This window comes from Erinaceus europaeus, chromosome 5 (assembly GCF_950295315.1).
Source record: "Erinaceus europaeus chromosome 5, mEriEur2.1, whole genome shotgun sequence".
NCBI lineage: Eukaryota > Metazoa > Chordata > Mammalia > Eulipotyphla > Erinaceidae > Erinaceus > Erinaceus europaeus.
Genome location: NC_080166.1, coordinates 52,769,037 through 52,793,602, shown reverse-complemented (window position 1 = coordinate 52,793,602; position 24,566 = coordinate 52,769,037). Strand labels below are relative to the sequence as shown.

At 38.2% G+C, this 24,566-nt stretch overlaps 1 protein-coding gene and 1 pseudogene across 6 annotated transcripts in view; both read right to left on the bottom strand.

The window, feature by feature from the left end:
- Nucleotides 1-24,566, bottom strand: part of LOC103108052 (cAMP-specific 3',5'-cyclic phosphodiesterase 4D) — a 207,562-nt gene that overhangs the window by 5,320 nt on the left and 177,676 nt on the right. For all 6 annotated transcript variants that reach the window (XM_060191315.1, XM_060191316.1, XM_060191317.1 and 3 more), the window contains 8 exons: nt 18,015-18,108; nt 15,737-15,909; nt 13,591-13,689; nt 9,623-9,787; nt 7,923-8,022; nt 2,095-2,249; nt 1,079-1,201; nt 405-587 (listed from right to left, as the gene is read on the bottom strand). In XM_060191315.1, the coding sequence (XP_060047298.1) occupies nt 405-587; nt 1,079-1,201; nt 2,095-2,249; nt 7,923-8,022; nt 9,623-9,787; nt 13,591-13,689; nt 15,737-15,909; nt 18,015-18,108 (1,092 nt within the window). The remainder of the gene's footprint in view (nt 1-404; nt 588-1,078; nt 1,202-2,094; nt 2,250-7,922; nt 8,023-9,622; nt 9,788-13,590; nt 13,690-15,736; nt 15,910-18,014; nt 18,109-24,566) is intronic.
- Nucleotides 3,850-5,270, bottom strand: LOC132538695 (transmembrane protein 126A-like; annotated as a pseudogene).

Sequence of the window (24,566 nt, the reverse complement as noted above, 5' to 3'; positions counted from 1 at the left end):
ACAAAAAACTATAGCTACCAGCTGTTCAAAATTAGCTTCTAAGAATTGTATTTATGGCATAAATTTTTTTCCAGTTGTTTACACAGGGGAGATTGCCTGGCCTTTTAGAATAATCAATTCATAGCTGAATCAAGAAAACCAAAATAACATCATACACTACATATGAATTTATCAAGTTCAGATAATGGAAGCAATTTTGCTTGCATATGAGTATACTTTGTGAGTACTATTATGAAATCCGTATGGTTCTATAACAATGAATTTATGACTCTAAATCAAGGTACTTTGATTTATCAATCACTAAGTCGTTTAACAAGAATACAAACACCGTGTGATATCTACACAGTGCAGTCAAGTGTTCATGTTGTACTTTTGTTCTGAAAGCTCTAAAGCTAATGGCTCACCTGTGATTTTTCCACAGAGGCATTGTGCTTGTCACACATGGGACTTATCTCCATGCCCCGCTCCCTCTCTCTGTCTCCTTGGCGGAAGAACTCCTCCATTATGCGATCTGTCCACTGGCGATACAGCTGGAGAGGCTTTGTTGGGTTGCTCAGGTCTGCACAATGCACCATATTCTGAAGGACCTAAAATAGACAAACACCTTTCCTGTTCAGCACCTGCTCCTTATTTTTTCTTTACTGGAAATTCACATTGGGTGACTGTGACACTTAAAAATACATGTAGTGCAAGATTCATTCCAAACAGCTCAATCATGATGCTTCTGTGTGTGGTTCGCACTTATATTAATAGTTTTGAGTTATTCCACCTCCACCACATCTAAATATCATAAGAGAAACTGTGTGCATGGCTGATTAGATTCAGAGCTGTTTATTAAGTGCTTGTTTTGTGGGATGTTAGGTTTATTCAAATGCTATGCAAATGAAAACTCCATTAGGAGTTTACTTGATTCATTTTCAAGACTAAGGCTCCTCCTTATAATTGCTAAAATTTCAAAGAGGAGAAAAGGATACATATCAGTATTATCAGTATTTAATGAAGCAAGACACAGACATGTGTGTCTATACACACACACACACACACACACACACACACACACACACACACACAGCTTTACCTGGATCCTGTCAGAATAATTATCAAGAAGAAGAACTCCAGAACTTGTCACTTTCTTAGTTTCAACCATAGTTTTTAAATCTGCCAAAAGATTCATGTGCTTTGACATGTCTGTTGCGAGTACCTTCAAATACAAAGAAGATTATCATAAAGTAAAAGTCAAAAGGAAAAAGAATTTGTACATGAAAATATGATGTAAAATATGAGGTGGAAAAATAATAACACTGCTATGTCATTTCATAGCAGTGTTTGGGAACTTTACGAATTCTTAGAACAGTGTCTTTCCCCCACTGTCATTTTTTTCTGAGTAACATATAGAAAAATAAAGTGCCAGCATCCACTTTCATGGTGGAAGAAAGTGATATCTCCATGGGTAGGACATTATCACAATTTGAAATGTTTTTTTTCTCCACAACTTGAGCTAAAAAATAGTTACTAAACTAAGATGAAGTGAATTAAAGTAGTTTATAGAAGAGTCGAGAAGCAGAGTATTCCGATTAATTTTCTGATGATCCAGAAGTTATTTTCTACTTTGGAATGTACAAAGTTTCACAGAATAAGTTCATAAATGTACCCAGGGTTTCCGTGTCGGGCCTTTTAATCACTGTGAGTAATATGCAGAGAGACATATGTGTGGAGGTGCATGAGTGCTTCTGAGTGGCAGTGGCTACTGCCAGAGGTTTCCCCCCCCATTTTCTTGAATGGGAAAAATTCATTTATGCCCTGGACAGTATTCTGATTGTTAGTCATCTTTCTCAGTCTGCCACCAGACTGGAGGAATTTAGGAAACAACAACAACAACAAAACTGGAAGGTAATGTGAGGGTAAGCTGTCAGTATTCTGAACTAAAAACTTCTGGAAGGAGAAAACAGAATTACATCATTATCACTGCCATTAACAGGGACAGTTTCTTGATCATAAGAGGCAAAAATTAGTCCTGAAATAGTAGCTCTTTTGACCTGCTACTCATTTGATTTGAAAAAACAGAAATTTGTTTTATAGATTTCGTTTACTTACAATGTCAATGACCATTTTCCTTAATGATTGTCTTTGCTTTTTGGTCAAATTCTGAAAAATGTCACAGTTTTCTTCTTGAAGCAACTTAAAACCCACAGCCAAATGATGGTTTTCCAAAACAGAGGAATCATTGTACATCAAGGCAAGTTCTGAGTCTTGAAAGAAAGAAAGAAAGAAAGAAAGAAAGAAAGAAAGAAAGAAAGAAAGAAAGGAAAATGAGTAAACCAATGTATTCTACATTTATCTTCCTGGGGAGATTGTACATGGTTATGCAAAAAGACTTCCATGCCTGAAGCACCAAAGGTCCTAGACTCAATCCCTAGTAGCACCAGAAATTAGAACTGAGCAGTGCACTGGTCTAAAATTAATTAATGAATGAATGAATTTCTAAGTTTATCTTATTCTTCCTATTTTGAGATATTTTGGTTTAAGATGTAATTACCCTTAGACCTTTTCACTGCCTAACCATTACATGAATACACTTAAGAGAACATACCAGTTAATGTCACAGTGGGAAGAGTGTTGGAACCTTGCAAGAGAAAACTAATGTGTCTGACATGTGGCAAGTCATTTTACTATGAGGGGCATGAGCTTTCTCCTTTCCAAAATGAAGTCCAAGTTAGAATAAAACAGCTTTAACTCCCCTTCAGATCTGCCATGGTAGTTCCAAGAGCTCCGCAGAACATGACATTATTTTAGACATTTTCTACACATCCAGAGAATATGGTGTTGTATTTCTGACGCTGGCAGCATACTGCCTATCCCACATTTTATGTGACTGTGTGACTTAAGATTGTACTGAGTGCAAGTACAGTTTGGAAAAGATTTGTTCAGGGTGCTCTTCTTTTTCCCCATACTATAGATATTTTTCTATTGATTTAATTGGATTATAATAGTATACAATTCTGGGATTATATTTTGAGACCTGTAGCCATAGATGCGTTACAACTCCCCAGCCCCATCACCAAAGTTCCTGTGTCATCACACCAGTGGAAGCCACCCCTCTATCTACTCTATGCAGTATAACTTTCCTAGTTGACGTTCATTCATTTCCCAGTTCCTTTTCCAAGTCTCAATACAGTCACAATAAATGTGACTTGCACACTCCTGGCTTCACAAAGGAGGGTGGTTAGCTACCCAGCCCTGCGGTGCAGATGTGACTGCTCTTTCATTGTGATCCTGACCTGTGTATTTTAGAGAGTGAGATACAGCAAACTCAAGTCATTTTAAAAATACAGACAAGTGCTTCGCTGAAAGCTTTACTAAAGCACCATGTATTTGATCTTTTCTCTGACTAATTCGTGGAAAACATTTTTTTTCTAAGAAGAAATATCTAATAGTGTCCAAAGACTATATTAAAGGAGGTAGGGAGGAGAGATTCAAGATATTCTGACAATGAATATCATTTATTAGTACTATACACGTACATATCTAAAGTTCTGTTCCCAAACTATAATAACAGAGAAGTCTGTTGTACCACAGAGTGAGTATATAAGGCACGCTGCACTTTCTTGAATATAGCAACAGTGGCATATTTTATTGGATAAAGAGATTATTTGCAAACAAAGCATTCTTGAATAAAAGTGATTTAAAAAAAAGTGGTATCCTGCCAAATTTGACTTATACATAGTTTATGAAAGTCTCTAAACACTTATCTATGATAAACAGGAAACAAAAAATATACCATGGCATATTTCTATCATAGAATAATACTAAGCAAACACATTACAAAAAGGAAGCATAATTTATGATTATAGAAACAAGACCTTAGGGTTCTTTTAAGTGAGTAAAACTGCATGGAGAGAAAGGACATTCATGCAGGGCTTGTCCAAGAGGTCTGGCCAAGCATGCCTTCCATGCATGCACTTGGGAAGTGCTGCGTTCCTAAAGCTGAGTCAGAACACAGACTGGTTGGAAAGGCCATGACACAATTCCCTTTGGAAAGGTAGGGCCTCTGTGGTCTTCCCAGTCTCTAGGGATATTACGGAAGGGAGTTGTGACTATTGACTTTTTTTTTTTTTTTTTTTTTTTACGATTTTAACTTTGTCTATACATCTGATTAACAATCATTGAGGTTCAGGTAACTGAAGAGCTTTTATAAGCAGTTTATATTGTCTGGACCCAAAATATGCTGTCATCATCGTCTGAAGCAACATGGGAAATACCGTTTTTCTAAAGATGGGCTTAGAAGTTCGAATCCAGCAATTTAAAATGTTTCCTTTCTGCCAAGAAACCAGGGTAGGGACCACCCAAAGTAAGACCGACCAGTCCTCCAGGTATTACGGTGCAGGTTTCACAATTCAAATCCCCTGTACTCAAAGGGAAATTTATCCAAGCTTTGTAAGCTACATTTGCTGTCAAAAGTGGGATCATTGTCATTGGTAAGCCAGAAGCCATAGGAGCCCGGGTCACATTCAGAACAAGCCGAAAAAGACTATTTGCTATTAGGCCACAGAGACCTGCATTAAATTCCAACATATGTTAATCCCTGTTCAAATAGATTCCTTTTGGCTTCTGAAAGTCGGCTAATTTCTCTGGTTATAACACTGAAAATTAAGACTTCCTGGACAGTATCATCTGGTTCATGATTTTCCATTTTCACCCTTTTACTATCCTGGAAGTCACTTTCTTCTCCTATTGACTTTTCTTTTTAAATATTTATTTATTCCCTTTTGTTGCCCTTGTTTTTTTTTTATTGTTGTAGTTATTGTTGTTATTGATGTAATTGTTCTTGGATAGCACAGAGAGAAATGGAGAGAGAAAGGGAAGACAGGGAGGGGGAGAGAAAGATAGACACCTACAGACCGGCTTTACCACCTGTGAAGTGACTCCCCTGTAGGTGGAGAACAAGGGGCTTAAACCGGGATCCTTACACCAGGCCTTGCGCTCCTCGCCACTTGCACTTAACCCGCTGCACTACCGCCTGACTCCCCTGACTACTGACTTTTACAGGGATGCTAACCAATTCCCCAGGATAGTCATTTAACTTTCTACTCTTCCTTAGAAGTGATGGCGATGAAGTCACATCTAAAAGGAACACTAAGGCTTGGGAGATCAGCCCTGCAGTAGAGCAAAGGACTTGCATGCAGGAAGCCTTAGGTCTGATTCCTAGCACCACGTACGTCAGAGATAAGCAGTATTCAGGTGTCTCTCTGTTGGTATCATCTCATATAGGTTCGAGCACAAGTACTCTCTGTCCCTCCCCCTCTCTACCACCCCCTTCCCTCTTGGCTTCTGGATGTCTCTATCCAATAAATAAAGATAATAACAAAAAATTAAATTAACAAAAAGAACAGAAAAATGTAGTAATAATAAGTAATAAATAATGTAGTTGACTAACCACATATCACCAAGAAAACTGTGACTTTTCAACCCTTCTATGATGAATCATAAGTGCCTTTTAATATATTTTTTAATATATATATATTATTTCTTTTTTTAACCAGAACACTGTTCAGTTCTGGCTCAACCAGGGATTAAACCTTTTGCCTGGCAGCCTCAGGCATGAAAGTCCTTTTGCATAGCCTATATTATACTATCTCTCCCACCCCAATCTAAATAATCATAAAATATTTGAGTCAGATATCTCAAAGCTGGGCAACATTTAAATTCTCTCTTTAAATCTGGCTGCAGCAAAGTACACAAAATAAATGGGAACTATAAAAATATTACTAGAGCTAGATTTCACAAGGATTAATACAGAATATGACCTCACGGTGAAAGAGAAAAGCTGATTTTTAACACATTACACTTATTTCCAAGCTCTACACTTTAGTTTTATTGTACATAAAAGAAAATTATCACATTAACCTACCATGGTAGGAGGAAATGAAAGACTAATAGTGCATTTAAATCACTGACCAGTTAGCTTAAAGTACCAGAAGGAAAGCATTTCTGTAAAATCAAAATCTCTTTGCAAAGTCGTAGCTCAAACTATCTAAAAATTCCCCACAAAAGGCATAATGTACAACTGTGTCAGAGATGCAGCACAATAAGTAGTCTTGTGTAGTTTCTTAAATTTCCAAATTCAGTGATGACTTATTTGATGAAATGTCATCAGTGAGAAAAAAAATTAGTAGTTAAAATATATTGAAAGACCATTTTTCACCACCTGAGCTTAACCCACTGTGCTACCTACCACCCGACTCCACCTTCTGCATCCCACAATGACCTTGGGTCCATACTCCTAGAGGGTTAAAGAATAGGAAAGTTATCAAGGGAGGGGATGGGATATGGAGTTCTGGTGGTGGGAAATGTGTGGAGTTGTACCCCTCTTATCCTATGGTTTTGTCAATGTTCCCTTTTTATAAATAATTTTTTTAAAAAAAGACCATTTTTCACTTTCATTAGCACATTTTAAAAAGGCAAGAAAAACAATGGGTGAGATGGTAGAGTAAAGGGAAGCTATAATAGACACTGAAGACAATGGATAACCTATCTATAGTGAGGAATGACTAGCTCTAATTTTGATAACTTTTTTTCCCTACTTAAAACTTTATGGGAAATATAAGAATCTAAACCTTTCTGATGACTTTTACTTTTGATCACAGCTGCCTACTGATATGGCAATATATCACTTCTAATATGGCAATATATTATTTCTACATAAGTATTAATGCATGATTTTCAAATATCATATGCCTAATAGAATATAACGGTAGCTTTCAAAATGAAATTATATTAATATATACTGTCCTACTGTCGCTAAAACACACATATACACATCTCAAAAGAACATTTTGACACTGAAAACAACCCTGATTTGTTGGCTCCCAGCCACTCTAAATATCTAGTCCTCGGTGAATTAATTGTAAGCTCTATTAAACCATTATTTAACATGTAACTAACTGGACATAAGGTAATTTTGCCAAAAAGGGAAAAATAACCAGAAAATTTGGTCTGACAGTTTGGATTCAAGTTTGGTCTAAATAGTGGCCAACAGATTATGTACTATACTATGTGTACATAAATACATATATATCTGTATATGATGCCTATTATCATTAAGCTTTGCATTGCATTGTGAAAGTCTTCTATACCGTGTATTCTAGGCAAATTGTCATGAATTTGTGGACAGGTCTTGACAAATTTTAAGGGAAATGTAGAGCCAACTCTACATCTTTGAGGTCCTTAGCCTTTTTTCCCCTATCATGTGGAGTGTTTCAAAATAAGAAACCATCTCATTGGGCAAATGATTGTCATCTGTCAGCTCAAAAAAAGTCATAAAAAGTATCTCTAACTTGAAGAAATGCTAGTATAGCAATACCTCTAATTTCTGAGTTAAATCCAGCATCTGCCTGAGAAATCTGGTAGAGAGCCAGCTAGTATAATTAAATTACTGAAAGAATTTTTAATTAATGCTCTCTTTTGGAACTGTAGTGAATTTTTAGGTACGTCTGTTATATTTGCCATAGCCGATAAGTGACTGATTGCCAGAAGGGATGAGTCTGCTCCCTGCAAGGTTTACAAACTGATATGCTCTCTTTCTCCAGTAAGCTTTGTAATCGTGTCTTACATCAAGTCAGTGTGTGCACTTGTTACCATCCACAACTTTAATATAAGCACATCTCTCCTCACTATATGAACCACTATAAAGGCTAAGATTTCTAAAATACGAAAATGAGGATACAGCTTCAACTGTGATCAAAGTGTCAAATCAATATATCAAACAACAATTTATTTTATCTTTATGGAAGAGAATCTTATGTCCAACTAGTTACACAGCCAAGTATTGCTTATGGGAAAGAATTTTTATTGAATATAGTAGACAAAAAAAAAATAAACAAAGGAAAAACTTCCTTCTGCAAAAATAAATAAATTCCACTTACTAGTATTGATGAGAAACTGATTTGACACACCAGGGTGATCCACGTCATGTATTGCACTGGCAAAAATGGCTGCAAGAATCTCCAAATCTGTAAACACAGCCTGGAAAATACGACAATATAGACAACATTACTATTATGTAAAAGTGAGAATTAAAGGTATAAGCAACTGGAAATTACTTCCCAGAATTTGATGCAAACATGACATCTCCCAAATGCATCACAGTGCTAGGAAGGGAGTATTTTAGATGCCGAGGTGTTTTTATTTTTATTTTTTATTATCTTTATTTAGTTATTGGATAGAGACAACCAGAAATTGAGAGGATGGGGGAGACAGAGAAGGAGTAAGACAGAGAGATACTCGCAGTATCTTCACCACTCTTGAAGTTTTCCCCCTACAGATAGGGACCAGGGGCTTGAACCCAAGTCCTTGTGCACTGTCATGTGTGCACTCAACCAGTGCGCCACTGCCTGGCCCCTGATACTAAGTTTCCATGAACTTTGTTAAGTATAATCTAGGAAGAAAACTGTTTACCTAATTTTACTATAACTCAAGATGAAACCTTTTCCATTGGTTATATATTTTTTTTAAAAAAACTACAAATGGGTTGTCTGAAATTCTAATCTAAAAAAAATAGTTTCTTAAAAAATAAGATATGTAAGAATGTCCTGAAAATATACATAGTATCAATGACAGAAGCAACTCTTATTTTTCTTATTCAGTCATTGAAACTGATACTTTTCTATTTTACTTCAACAGAATATATATATATACACACACATATATGTACATGTGTGTATACATATTTATTTATTTATTTATTTATTTATTTATTTATTTATTTATGATACAGAAAGAAAGACCAAAGCACTATTCAGCTCTGGCTAATGGAAATGAATCTGGGGGATTGAATCTAGGGCCTCAGGGCCTCAGCCACTGAAATCTTTTACATAAGCATTATGCTTTATCTCCAGCCCCTGAACTTATAATTTTAAGATGGTTAATCTTTGCTGTAGGAGGATATCTTGAGCACTGGAGTGCTTTTGGTAGGACCCCAAGCTCTACCTATGATATACCAGGAGCATGAAAACCTAACTAGGGCAGTCAAAATTGTCTCCATGTAGTGTCAAATGTCCCTGGGGTACAGTAGAGAAAAAACAAAAAGAAGTCACTGCCCCTCATTTAAGAACCACTCATTCAAATGATGACACATGAACATTAACTTATAAAGAAAGCAACCTATTTTATAAAGTAAAGCAACAAGAGAATCCTTGCCTCAAATGATTAAGCAACTTAAATTTCTCTAATAATCATTAAATAGAACAACTTCTTTTGATTTGGTAAAAACTGAAGATGTATTTCTTTTAGTAAATGTGTACATATATGCATATATACACACAACCGCAGATCTAAACTTCATCTGGCTAAATTTAAAAAAAAGTTACTGAAACAGAGTAAGATAGATATGCTTTACGGACAGAAGTAGCAACACAAACTGATGGCATCTCTAATCAACTCTCAGCAACAAAACACAGCAAAGGATCAACTGCTTATTAATTATTCTGTCTCCCCCATAAACCCAACACTGTTCCAAATGAGGCCAAGTATGTTCCCCTCTGCACACTCCTCACCATTTCAGTTTAAAGAGACCTTAATGAGCAGCAAGTGACAAGTTCTTGAAGATTCAAAAAAACAGCTTTACCTCCAAAGCAGGTGTAGATAATAGCACATGCGTTGACTGGACAACATCTGCCGCATGGATATTGTTATGGTAAGCGACATCGGCATGGTAATGGTCTTCCAAGGTCATAAGATATGTGATTAAAGTGTCTACTGGAATTTTAAATGTCTTTAATAAATCCCGTTCCTGCAGGGGAAAAAAAAATCTTTACAATTTATCTTTATATACAAAGTATTTTCAATGTGTTAAAAAAAAAAACAAACCGTAACAACCAGAAACAAAAAGCCTACTGCTGCCTATGGATACCTCAGAAGTAGAAATAATACCTCTTGATGCCAGGTGAGGAAAATGGAAACCTTTGGGAAGATTCAGTGTGGGGAAGGGCAAAACTAAAGCTGAGTGGGGTTTTTTTTTTTTTTTTTTGGTGGAGTTTAATTATGCTTACTTCAGGACACAAGATGCTAGGGGCCACTGAGACAGTTCACCAAGGAGGGCACCTGTTCACCAATGTGAGTCACATGGAAGTACTAGGACACTGTAAGAAGCTATGATGTTGTGATGGGTTTTTTGTTTGTTTTGTTTTGTATTGTTTCCCTATATTGAAAAAAGTTGGCCTGGAATAGTGAAGCCCTGACTACAGCAAAACAAAGATAAAAGGTGTCAGAAATGAGCTGCTAATTATAAACACGTCTGTGTCCGCTGATCATGAAGGCAGCTCTAGTCCTACAGCATTGGCTCACAGTCACTGAATCACATCAACATTCTCCTCCTGGCTGGAACAGTCTTTCTATAACCTCATTCTACTTCTATGAGAAAGACAAAGAGAGAGAGGCCAGAGGACTACTCTAACATATATGGTGATGAGGACCAAAACAGGGGCTATTTCCTAGGATACCTCAATTATCATTTTAGTTTTATTTATAAAAAGGAAACATTGACAAAACCATAGGATAAGTGGGGTACAGCTTCGCACAATTCCCACCACCAGAACTCTGTACCCCATCCCCTCCCCTGATAGCTTCCCTACTCTTTATTCCTCTGGGAGTATGGACCCAAGGTCATTGTGGGATGCAAAAGGTGGAAGGTCTGGCTTCTGTAATTGCTTCTCCGCTGAACATGGGCGTTGACAGGTCGATCCATACTCCCAGCCTGTCCCTCTCTTTCCCTAGTGGGGAAAGGCTCTGGGGAAGTGGAGCTCCAGGACACACTGGTGGGGTTGTCTGTCCAGGGAAGTCTGGTAGGCATCATGTTAGCAATTGGAACCTGGTGGTTGACAAGAGAGTTAACATACAAAGCCAAACAAATTGTTGACCAATCATGGACCTAAGGGCTGGAATAGTGCAGATAAAGAGTTGGGGGGCCCTCCACTTTGTAGATAGCTAATAGGCATATTTTAATTAAATTCCAAAGGGCCTGTGGCTATACTAGTTTTTTTTTTCCTTTTTCTTCCCCCGCCCCATCCTGAAATCTGATATGCCAGTGGATCCAAATTTTTGTCTGGGGAGATGATGTCATGGCTGGGAAAAGGACCAGAAAGCTGGATCAGGGGAGAGAGTAGCTCCCTAATATGGGAAAGGGATATAAACATTGTTGACTGCAAACACCATCAATTTGATGTGATCTGGGGCCCATAATTAGCTTAGAAGCCTATGTGACCTCTATATCCCTCTAGATCTGAGCTCACATTCTGTGGCCATGAGTAGGAACATTCCAAGCTGCCCCAATATCGACCCATCTTCCTCAGGTGTAGCATACTATGTTGTCCATCTCTCTTCAGAGGATGGAACATTCTCTACCATTGTTGATCCAGGTTGAGGGCAAGGTCCTATGGAGGCCTGCAAAAGGGTCTATTTTGTTGTTACTGATAGAAATGACTGGTAACAATGGAGACAGGGATTTTATTCGAGGTCTAGGTCCATCATGTCTGTATGGGAATCTCAGGACTCCTGGATTAAGGCCCCCAGCTGATGGAATGGCCTGATAGCGACTAAAGAATCATCACTAAAGTATGCCAGTCTCTTGCTCTTATTCCGCTTTTACAGTCCTTGATTTGATAAGGTTAGCTTTGGAGTGAGTGAGAGAACTGTAATAGGAAGTAGGTGAGGAGAGTATCTAAGACTAAGTCGACACTATTTCATTATGAACTTGATACTGACTCACTACAGACTACTGTGTACTTTTGTTTTCAGGTATATATTTTGCCCTAATTTATGGATTCATATGAATATATGATCTATCTTATGGGACCCTCTTGGAATGGAATTAGAGAATACCATAAAAGGAAAGGTCTCACCCGAGTGATGAGGCTGAAGGGTTGGCATTCCATGCCTGACCTGACCTCTCGACACAGTCTGAGGCGGTGCTCATTGCATTGATTAGGTTGGGATAGGACAGAAAGAAATTGAGAGAAGGGGAGACAGAGGGAGAGAGACAGAGAGACACCTGCAGTACTTAATTCGCTGCTTATGAAGCTTCTCCCCTGTGGATGTAGAACGTGGGCTTGAACATTTGCACTTAACTGGGTGTGCACTGTCCAGCTGCCAGCACTCATTCTTTATGGGGATCAGGATGCTTTAAAACTATTGTTTTCACACCTTACTAGGGAAAGAGAGAGGCAGACTGGGAGTATGGAGCGACCAGTCAACGCCCATGTTCAGCGGGGAAGCAATTACAGAAGCCAGACCTTCTACCTTCTGCAACCCTCAACAACCCTGGGTCCATGCTCCCAGAGGGCTAGAGAATGGGAAAGCTATCATGGGAGGGGGTGGGCTACGGAGATTGGGTGGTGGGAATTGTGTGGAGTTGTACCCCTCCTACCTTATGTTTTTGTTCATTAATCCTTTCTTAAATAAAAAATAAAAAAAAAAAAAACTATTGTTTTAGGGGCTGGGTAGTGGAGTAGCTGCTGACCACAAACATCACCAAGAACCAGGTTCCAGTCCCTGGTTTCACAAGTGATGAAGTAGTGCTTCAGGTATCTTTTTCTATCACCTGCCCCTCTCAATTTCTCTCTGTGCTATCAAATTAAAAAATATTTCAGGGCCCATCTTCCTCTGGTAGTAGGTAGAGTATGTTGTCCAATCTCCCTTTGGAGAATGGAATATTCTCTATTGTTATTGATCCACACTGAGGGCAAGGTGCTAAAACTAGTAAAGTCATGGGCCCTCTGGAATATCCCTAAAACAGACCTACTAGCTTTTTCCAAAGTGGAAACCCCAATCTTCATCTGCAATATTCTTGCCTTTAGGTTCATAATTAGTCAATAATTTTTTCTGCTTTATCTCTTAACTCTTTGTCAGCCACCAGGTTCCAGATGATACCATGATGTCAAACCAACTTCCTGGGGCAGAGGACCTCACCATGTGTTTCGGAGCCCTGCCTCCCCAGAGCCCAGCTCCAGTAGGGAAAAAGAGAGACAGTATGGGAGTATGGATCAACCTGTCAACGCCCATGTTCAGCGGGGAAGCAATTATAGAAGCCAGACTTTCCACCTTCTGCATCCCACAATGACCCTGGGTCCATACTCCCAGAGGGATAAAGAACAGGAAAGCTATCAGGGGAGAGGATGGGATATGGAGCTCTAGCGGTGGGCACTGTGTGGAAATGTACCCCTCTTATCCTAAAGTATTGTCAATATTTCCATTTTATAAATAAAATATATGTAATAAGTTAATGCATTGTTTATAAGTTAATAATAAGTTAATCTATTGTCTCAATGAATTCCTTTAATTTTCTCACAACACATCTTTGTTATAAATGGAAAGAGAATGGTAACAAATCTAGCGTCTCTGTATTTTTAGCCACAATTCAATCTTTCACATCTGCCTTTCCCTTAATAAAGGAGCAAACTAAAAAAAAACAACAATAATAAAATGAAGTAATGGCAGGTGAATAATGAAGAAGATGAAATGCATGCACAACACACAGACTGTACAGACTATGCATTATGTAACCAAACAAAAGAAAGGCGACAGACTTAGGCACATTACCTGGAAAATGGTGTGCATGATAACAGTCAAAGGCCGGTTACCAGACAACTCTGCTATTCTGAAAACATGAAGACCCCATTTGTTCACATCTTCTAGTTCCTGGGGTTAAAGAAAGAACAGTTAAGGTGTGGAAGTCAAACCTAGAACCATGAATACAGTCATACAAAAATTGATCACTATCAACTATAGCATGGTTTTGCTTTTTATTTCTTTTCTTTTTTCTCTCCTCCCTTCTGCTCCCCTCTCCTCTTTTGCCAGAGCACTACTAAGCTCTGGCTTATGGTGGTGCTGGAGACTGAACCTGGAACCTTTGGTGCCTCTGGTCTGAAAATCTTTTTGCTTAATATTATGCTATCTCCCTAGCTCCATGGGATTCATTTAAAAATGTAACAGAGGGAACAAATTCACTTAAATGCACTAAAAACTAAATAATATTACTTAGGTTTATGGCTCTAAGCTTACTCATCCCAGGGCTGCGTGGTGGTTCACTTGGTTGAGTGCATATATTATAATGTGCAAGGACCAGGTTTCAAGACCCCAGTCCCCACCAGCAACGGGGAAGTTTCACAAGTGGTGAAACAGTGCTGTAGGTATCTCTCTGTTTCTCTTCCTCTCTACCTCCCCCTTCCCTCTCAAGTTGTCTCTGTCTATATACAATAAAAATACTATTAAAAGATTATGTTTATATAGTTTGAATAACATCAAAAGTGATAACATTTTTATAAATTACTTATCTATTCTCCTAATGCCTAGAAAATATTAGTTGTTGGAAAAGGCATGGCACATTTTTGCATAGAAAATCTATCATGACTTTTCTGACAGCCCAATATATTTTTCATTTCATTTGTTTTTAAATTTTTTAATTAATTAATTTTTATTTTTTTACTTTTGCCTCCAGGGCTATCGCTGGGGTTCAGTGCCTGCACTAGGAATCCACTGCTCCTGGAGGCCATTTTTCCCATTTTGTTGCCCTTGTTGTTGTGCTTATTGTAGTTGTTATTGTTGTCATTGTTGTTGGATAAGACAGAGAGAAATGGAGAGAAGAGGGGAAGACAGAGGGGGAGAGAAAGACAGACACCTGCAGACCTGCTTCATCACTTGTGAAGTGACCCCCCCCCGCAGGTGGGGAGCCGGGGTGAACCGGCTTCTTGCGCCAGTTCGTGTGCTTTGCGCCATGCGCGCTCAACTTGCTGTGCTACCACCTGGCCCCCGTTTCGTTTTATTTTTAAGCTGATTTAACATTGGTTTAGAAAACTACACAACTTTCAAGGGTATAGTTTTCATCTCTTTCTATATATAATGCACTGTATCCAAGGCCAAAGTTCTTGTGTTTTTCTTACAATCTTAAAAAAAGAGTTCATTGGGTAGGGTATATGTTCTATCCATTATGTGCATGGCCCCGGTTCGACCGCCAATACCAAGAGGGAGGTACTGTAACATCAAGGCGAGCGCCACTGCTGCAGTGTGAGCAGCTTAGGCATGAAGTCCTGGGTCCCTACTCCCTCCCAAATGCCCTCTCTATTCATTCCTTCCACAGCCCCTGCGCTTTTCCCTTAAGTAATCACCACACTTTTCACTAAATCTAAGAATTAGCTTGTCAGGCTCTGTGGGCCGGTTTATTTGCTCTAGTTATTTATATTCTCTCATATGAGCGAAACAATCTGGCAATTGTTATTTCCTACCTTGGCTGTTTTACTTAGCACAATCAAGTTCATTTTATCCCCAAAGGCACTAATTTTGAAAGGACACCTGTCCCCTATATTCATATCAGCATCATTCACCATATCAAAAATATGGAATCATCCTCAGTGCCCAGGGGAAGAGAACTAGAGAAAGAAGCTGGGAGATATATATTCAAAAGAAATATTACTCTGGTGTTAAAAGGTGAATCATGAGAAAATCATTTCTAACTTTTCAAGGCCAAACAATAAAATGGAGAGACAAAATAAAGAGCATATATAAGGCCACCTGCCTAAATCCTCCTACTAACAAAGCACAAACCATGCAAAAGGGCTTTATAGCATGCTTTGCCATCTTAAAGAACCTCACAGGCTGGTGAACTTGGTCATCTACTTAAAAGAGAAGGAAGCGTCCATCACAAAGGCATCAGTGCATAGTTACAAGCATACTCCTTAAATTACCTCACCTTGGCAAGGATGTCTTCTTGTTCAGTTTTAACTCCAAACCGTGGTATGCTTGAATTAGTCAAACTGGAGCTGTGCATTAATTTCTTCACCCCACTGATCTGAGACATTGGTCTTTTCTTTTTCTCCTTTTCCTTCTGAGTTGGAGAAGGAATTTCCACTTCATGTTGCTTATCTGGAAAAATCAGAATGTATTCTATGTTGACTATTACTTCTACTTTTTACTTTAATATGTTTTAGAAAACACACAACTGGCCAGATTTTAATTGATCACTCTATGCTATAGGAAGTGTGTCAACTGGAACTCTTTTTAGAGAAACTGAGTATAATTTGATGACATAGTTTAGTGTGATACTCTCAAACAAAAAATTAAGAAAATAAATCCCACTGAAAAATATTAACATTATGCATATTCTTCTTTTTTTTTTTTTCTCCAGGGTTATCACTAGGGCTCAGTGTTGGCACTATGAATCCACTGCTCCTAGAGGCCTTTTTTCCCCATTTTTTATTGGATAGGACAGAGGGAAATTGGAAGGGGAGGGGAAGACACAGAGGAGAGAAAGATAGACACACCTGCAGACCTGCTTCACCACTTGTGAAACCCCAGCCAGGAGCCGATCTGAGATTCTTGTGCGTCCTATTATGTGAACTTAACTTGGTGCACTACAGTCTGGTCCCTGGGTTTATTTCTTTAATAGCATGGTTTTTAAAAAATATTTATTTATTTATTCACTTTTGTTGCCCTTGTTGTTTTATTGTTATTTATATCATTGTTGTTGGATAGGACAGAGAGAAATGCAGAGAGGAGGGGAAGACAGAGAGGGGGAGAGAAAGACAGACACCTGCAGACCTTCTTCGATGCCTGTGAAGCGACTCTCCTGCAGGTGGGGAGCCGGGGGCTCGAACCAGAATCCTTATGCTGGTCCTTGTGCTTTGCGCCATGCGCGCTTAACCCGCTGAGCTACAGCCCGACACCCTAATAGCATGTTTTAACCTTTTCTTTTTCCTGCAAAACTCACTATGTTAGCAAATTTGGTAAAAGCAAAACACATTGACAATTTACATTGTTCATCAACTCCACTCTTTGTAATTCACTTAGCAATTCTAAAACTGCTCTTGCCAACTAGTAATTCAAGTGTGTCAATACCCACATTTTAAAACGGTATAATTTTTTTCTATCAAACTATCAGAACAACAGAAATTTGTGAATACAACAGGGAATTGAAAGGGGTCATCTGGGGAAATACAAATAGCATAACTAAGTAACTTACATTGTGGCTTCTATTTTGTACTTTTCTGTACTGCGGTGAGGTGGATTTGGATAAAACAAGAACACAAAGAATCTCCAATTTTATCTGGCAAATGCATATCAGATCCACAGAAACAAGCCATTGCTTTTTAAATAAAAAAATATAAGGTATCATACGCCCATTATTTCAAGACAGTGAGCCCTCTGAACTCATCACTGCACAAGTTCAATAAGTTTCTATCTATAAATTATAAAGATAAATGTGCTAATTTAATAGTATAGAAATTTTACTTTGAAAGTAAATTGAAATTAAAGATATTTCTGTTATGGAATTTCAGTTGCTGCAATTTCTGTCTGCAGAGAAGGGGTGAGGTGATGTTATCCCAGTGCCATACTCTTAGCTAGTATTATCAGCCAGCTTTTCATTAGGAACGGTATGTACTCTGGCTCACCTGTTTACCAGGCTTAACTAAGTCCACTAGACTATTAACTCACTGAGGGCAGGAACCATTTCTAACAAACCTCCTATTGCTAAATACAGAGTATCCCGCAGTAGCTGAAATTTGATAAGAATTTGTTGAGAGCATCCATCTCTTTAGAAAATACACATTGTAGGAGGGTAGATAGCATAATGGTTGTGCAAACAGACTCATGCCTGAGGCTCCAAAATCCCAGGTTCAATCCCCTGCATCACTATAAGCCAGAACTGAACAGTGCTCTGGTAACAAAAAAATTAATAAAACATAAAAATATATAAATAAATAAATAGAAAATACACCTTGCAGTACAGTGATTTTGAAAACTGGCAGCATACAACTTTAATTTGTAGAATTCCTAAAGTCCTGACTAAAACTGAAAAATAAAAACAAACTGTCATCTGAGCTTCTAAATGGTAGGGCCTCTAAATGCTCAACTTATTAATACAACCAATGGAAATAAAGCACTTTTTTTTTGTTTGTTTCGCTGTCCCAATCCACTTCTCAAACAAACAGCTGAAAATTTAAAAACTGTATTTAAACTGTTATTCTCACCTAAGAATGTGTTTGATATATATTCTGACACTTGATTCCCAGACCGACTCATTTCAGAGAGGTGGGTGAGTTCCCGATTAAGCATCCTTTTGAACTGAAAAAAAGGAGAAAGATAAAATTAGAAAAACAAACAACAACAACAAAAAAGAAAATTTAAGTGAGGTAGCATAACTTTGCATTAGACAAGAGAAAATTCACCCAGAGAATCTTTAAATTCTCTCAAAAATTTAGATCAGTGTCAGTCACATATTTAAACATCATCTGTATTTTTTAATCAACTAGACATTAGCACAAATAAGCATGTATATGCTGGCCAGAGGCTAGAATACAATCTTTTCTTCTAAAGAAAACCTGAATGGATTTATTTAAGTCTTAGGGAAGTATGGTAAAATATTTTATAGGTCCTATACAATGTATCCTTTTAAGGGTTTTTTTTTTTCTTATTGGGGAAATGAATGGTTTACAGGCAATGATAAAATACACTAGTTGGTAAAAGTGACATTTCTCAGTTTTCTGAATAACTCTAATCCCCCACCTGAGTCCTCCTCCACATCACGTTCCAGGACCTGAAAACTCCCCCGCCCGAGCCCTTTATTTCGGTGCAATATACCATTAAAAGTATTTTTCCCCAAGAGGGAGTAAAATATTAATTGTTTCTCGGCATCCACAGTATTTACTAATTCATTTTCCTAAGTCACATAAAAACAAAACAGGTTTCCTCTAGTGAAGTGGAGGCCAGACTCAAGCCTGGGCTGTGTGAGAAACAGGACAAGCAGAAATCCTCTACCGTGATTTGTTTAAAGGGCGCACTGGTGCTTAATGTACTCAAAGAAACACTAGAGTTAACTCTCCACAACTACATGACATCAACAAAGTCCAGAATTCTCAAAGAAGTTTGGTTATTTAATTTGGTTATTTGGTTATTTAAGTCACTGGTTGTGCACATGTGCAGTGATGTGTGTGTATGTTCAATATTTTGGGCCAACTTTTCCAGTACCTCAGACAGAAACAGAGGGAGAATGGGAAAGATGCCACAGAACTAAAGATTCCTCCGCTTCCTCCCAGTATGGTGGGAACTGGGCTTGGGCCTAGGTGATGGGTGGACATAGTGGGGATACCCTCTGACTCTATCAACTGTTTCTTAATGCTTTCCTTTAATTAACAAAATGGTCCAAATAGATTTTTTTGCATACTATTATATTTCTCTTAACATACGGAAACAATATGAAACAATTTTTACTTATTCACTTATTGGATAAAGATAAAGAGAAATTGTGATGAAGGGGGCTGGGTGGTGGCACACCTGGTTGAATGCACATGCTACAATGAGAAGGACTCAAGTTCGAACCTCTGATCCCCACCTGCAGGGGGAAAGAGTGGTGAACCAGTGCTGCAGGTTATCTCTCTTTCTCTCTCTCTAACTCCCCCCCCACCCTCTTGATTTCTGGCTTTATCTATCCAATAAATAAAGATAAAAAAAAGAATTTAAAAAGAGAGGAAGAGGCAGAGTGAGAGGAAGGGAGAGAAGGAGAAAGAGAGAGAGAGAGTGAGAGAGAAAGCAAGAGAAAGAGAACCTTCCACACTGCTTCACACTTTGAAGCTTCCCCTCACAGGTAGAAGGGAACCAGAGACTTGAACGTGAGTTCATGCACGTGGCAATGTGTACAATCAGTCAAACACACACACACAGACACACACACACACACACACACACACACACACACACACACACACACACCACCACCCATCCCCCTACATATGACTGGCACACTTGATAAATAGGACCCACTTAAACATTAGAAAACAGAAATTCATCATAAATTTCCATTAAGACACGCAGAGAAGTAAGGTTATCATTTAGTAATAATTAAAATGTAATTCCAACTCAGCATTTAATTTAGTAGAATTAAAAAAAAAATCTCTAGGGAGTCAGGTGGTAGCGCAGCAGGTTAAGCAGGTGGTGCAAAGCATAAGGACCTGCATAAGGATCCCGGTTCGAGCCCCATGCTACCCACCTGCAGGGGAGTCGCTTCACAAGCGGTGAAGCAGGTCTGCAGATGTCTATCTTTCTCTCCTCCTCTCTCAATTTCTCTCTGTCCTATCCAACAACAACAACATCAATAACCATAATAACTACAACAAGGGCAACAAAAGGGAATAAATAAATAAATAAATATTTTTAAAAATTTCTGTATAGTTTAGTCTTACTAAACTTTTAGATTAGGTATAGAAATCTATCACCACACAGCAGTGAGGAAAATCAACAAAAACATTTCAATTGACTTTTGATACAATAAATGTCTTGCAGGGGGTCAGGTGGTGACACACCTGGTTGAGTGCACACATTACACTGTGCAAGAATCCAGGTTCAAGCCCCCGGACCCCATCTACAGGGGGAAAGCTTCATGAATGGTGAAGCAGGGTTGTGCAGATATTGCTCTTATCTCTCTCCTTCACCCTCCCTCTCAATTTCTGGCTGTCTCTATCCAATGAATAAATAAAAATAGTAAAATAAAAAATGTTTTTTAAAAAAATGTCTTGCAGCCAAAACTGAAGAATTGTACATAGCCAATACCTATTATTTTGCTTATCACATAATATATCTACAGGATTTATTCCCACACTTAAGAGTTTATACTTTGTATTTTATGTATGATAGTAACTAACTTATGACTATAAAATGCATAAGTATATCCAAAATTTAGAAAGCTAGAGAGGAACTGAAATCATGTATATCTCCATTGCTCCAATTAGCCATAGTTAATCAAGTGTTTCATAATAGTTATCTTTACATTTACATTCATATTTGTAAAAATTAATCTCATGTACTATATAATGCAGGGGCTGCTTCCTGTCTTATTATATCTTATTACATATTACATAATATATAATATATTAATATTCTGTCTGTATATTATTATGAGCCACTGGGAGAATGGAACTAAAATTTGAGGTGTACTATGAATATCCAGGAACATTTACAACAGGATTTTCTGTTCACTTTTTTTTTAAATATTTATTTTATTTACTTATTCCCTTTTGTTGCCCTTGTTGTTTTATTGTTGTAGTTATTATTGTTGTTGTCGTTGTTGGATAGGACAGAGAGAAATGGAGAGAGGAGGGGAAGACAGAGAGGAGGAGAGAAAGATAGACACCTGCAGACCTGCTTCACCGCCTGTGAAGCGACTCCCCTGCAGGTGGGGAGCCGGGGTTCGAACCGGGATACTTATGCCGGTCTTCTGTTCACTTTTTATAATGCCCTATTTTTTATGTAAAGTTATAAGGAGGCAACTAACTAAATTATTACATAGAAGATGTCACATATTGAAGCTTGTACACAGTAGGAACTCAGCATTATTTCAGCTCTCTTTATCTTCTAGTTCCCAAGGTCTTTTGATAGCTGATTATACAGTCTATAATTATAATCAGAATAAATACATGACTAACTACCTAGATCCCTTTTTTATTCCCTAAAATAGTTCCGGATACTATTGTATAAGAAATGATGATTGCTCAACAATTTGTTTGGCTTTGTATGTTAACTCTCTTTTCAGCCACCAGGTTCCAGATGCCATCAGGATGGTGGCCAGGCTTCCCTAGACTGAAGACCCCACCAATGTGTCCTGGAGCTCCGCTGCCCCAGAGACCCACCCTACTAGGGAAAGAGAGAGGCAGACTGGGAGTATGGACCGACCAGTCAACGTCCATGTTCAGCAGGGAAGCAATTACAGAAGCCAGACCTTCCACCTTCTGCAACCCACAACGACCCTGGGTCCATGCTCCCAGAGGGATAGAGAATGGGAAAGCTATCAGGGGAGGGGATGGGATATGGAGATTGGGTGGTGGGAACTGTGTGGAGTTACACCCCTCCTACCCTATGGTTTTGTTAATTTATCCTTTCTTAAATAAAAGATAAATTTAAAAAAATGGTAACCCTCTTAAAAATATAATGATAATGCTAAGCATAAGGCACAAGGTAAATAAATTCTTTAACAACTGAAATCACTCTAAAAATATACTTTTTAGGGGTTGCGGAACCAAGATGGAGACTTGGAGACAACACATGGTGTGAGCACTGTCAAGAAGCTGCTTTCAATCTGGGATTCTTGGAGAGGCCACCAGGTTCCAGATGCTACCATGATGCCAACCGGACCTTCCTAGGCAGACAACCCCACCAATATGTCTTGGAGCCCCGCTTCCCCAGAGCCCCGTTCCACCAGGGAAAGAGAGAGACAGGCTGTGAGTATGGATCGACCTTTCAATGCCCATGTTCAGTGGGGAAGCAATGACAGAAGCCAGACCTTCCACCTTCTGCATCCCACAATGACCCTGGGTCCATACTCCCCAAGGGTTAAAGAATAGGGAAGTTGGGGCCAGGTAGTGGCGCACCTGGTTGAGCGCACATGTCACAGTGTGCAAAGACCCAGGTGGGATGCATTGGATCGACCTTCTCGTGGTGCATCCCGTGAGTACCCATTTATTGGGGAAACTTGACGATCCTTCCTAGCCGACTGAATCCACATGCATCCCAGTCACTTTCAAAGGCAGCAACAGGCAGACATCAGGCTCAACCTGACGCTGTTGACTGGCTACAGAAGAAGGGCAAATGCCAGAAGAAGAAGACCCAGGTTCGAGCCCCTAGCCCCCACCTGCAGGGGGAAAGCTTCACAAGTAGTGAAGCAGGGCTGCAGGTGTCATTCCGACTTTTCTTCTCTATCACCCTTTTCCCTCTTGATTTCTGGCGGTCTCTATCCAATAAATAAAGATAATTAAAAAAATTAAAATATTTCAAAAAATTTTAAAAAAGAATAGGAAAGCTATCAGGGGAGGAGATAGGATACAGAGATCTGGTGGTGGGAACTATGTGAAGTTGTACCCCTCTTATCCTATGGTTTTGTCAGTGTTTCCTTTTTATAAATAAAATTTTTAAAAAAGAAATGGAAAAAATATACTTTTTAGACACAACATCTCAGTATGTTGTGTTTGTTAAACAATTTAAACATATCTAATGAAAGATCTCTTTCACCTGAATTATCCATGTTGTGGACAAAAATTTGCTAAGGACAGCAGTCTGTTTATAACAAAGTCCTTTTGAGTAAGTTGGAGTCTAGGTAAAGCTTTAAAAATTCTAGTCTCTCAATACTCTGTACATGACTGACTAGCCAACTGTCCTCCAGGAATTTCGCTCAGTGTAACCAAAGTCAGTGCAAGCTTGTCACTGGGGGCACAGCTGGGAAAGGTAGAAAGAGATCCAGGTTTTCCATAGAACTACCTTCTAACTTGTAAACAGATTGATGCATGGACTATTTTGTCATGTGCCCAGGCAGAAACAACTGCATGATAGCTAAAGAGAAGCAACACAAATTACTTGACTTATCAGGAAGAATATAGAGTATACGGTTCAAAAAACAGTCAGGTAGTACAGATAAGTAAGAGAAAAAATGCCATTGAAAAAAGTGAAATATGGTATAGTCAACTAATTTGCATTATATGCAAATATTCCAGGATATTCTCTTTTCTTCTTCAAAATCCAAAAATGTAGGGTGGGGAAAGCCTTCACTGTACACCTGTCTCTCTACTAGCATTGTGAAGTGCTCTAGGGAATTCAAAAGTTTGTTTTTTTGTGTCAATAGAAGAGATGATAACTTAAAAAGTACTCTTTCTTCCAAAGGGAAGATGTACAAAAAATTCCTAAAAGCAATTCTCATAGGGGCATTTTCTGAGATGAAGTAAAACCACTCCCCTCCCCAGGCCTTTGGTATTGATATAAAATATTTAGTCCAGGAAAGCTACATTAATAATCACAGATATTACCATCAGTACTTTCTCAACTGGCAGTTGATCTTACAATCTGTTTTTGGAGTGTATAGTTTAATGCATCAAGAAACACTAAACTAAACTGAATCAACAACCATTTTTAAATGATAAATAGATTTTTCCAAAAATTCAGATAATTACATGCATTTATTAGAGAAATTCTGTAAAAATACCATGAAAGGAAAGATGATTAGAAAAAGCAATAAAGTGCATTTTTCTTAGAATACTGTAAAAATTCTTTAATTTACATAGTGAGAAAAGATAGGCTATCATAATGCTTTCTTGAAAGATCTGGTTGCAGAAAAGCACAACAATTTAAATGAGCATTCAGATATTTTTAAAACTGATAAGATACGTATTTTTGGTTGTCCTTTGGCTGAAATAATATAATATATAAAACACAGAAATATTGTTGATGAAAAAAGAGAAAGGTTTCTAATTGAATGCTTTCAAATCCTTTGTTCTCATTCTGCATTGGAATGCCTGTGCGCAGCACATGCAGCACAAAGGCAAGTGGCAGTGTTGCTGAACTGAATACTGTATTTTGCTTTTTTAAGACTCCAGGTTTCCAATTTATATTCTATTATGTATGCACTGCTGAAGAAGTAAAATTAAGTAAGACAAAATGAAATAATTCTTAAGTTTAATCACTGTACTTTCACACTCATGCCAATATGCTACTGTCTCCTTAATATATAATTAAGAAGGTAGTAAAGGTCAAACTTAAGAAATGCT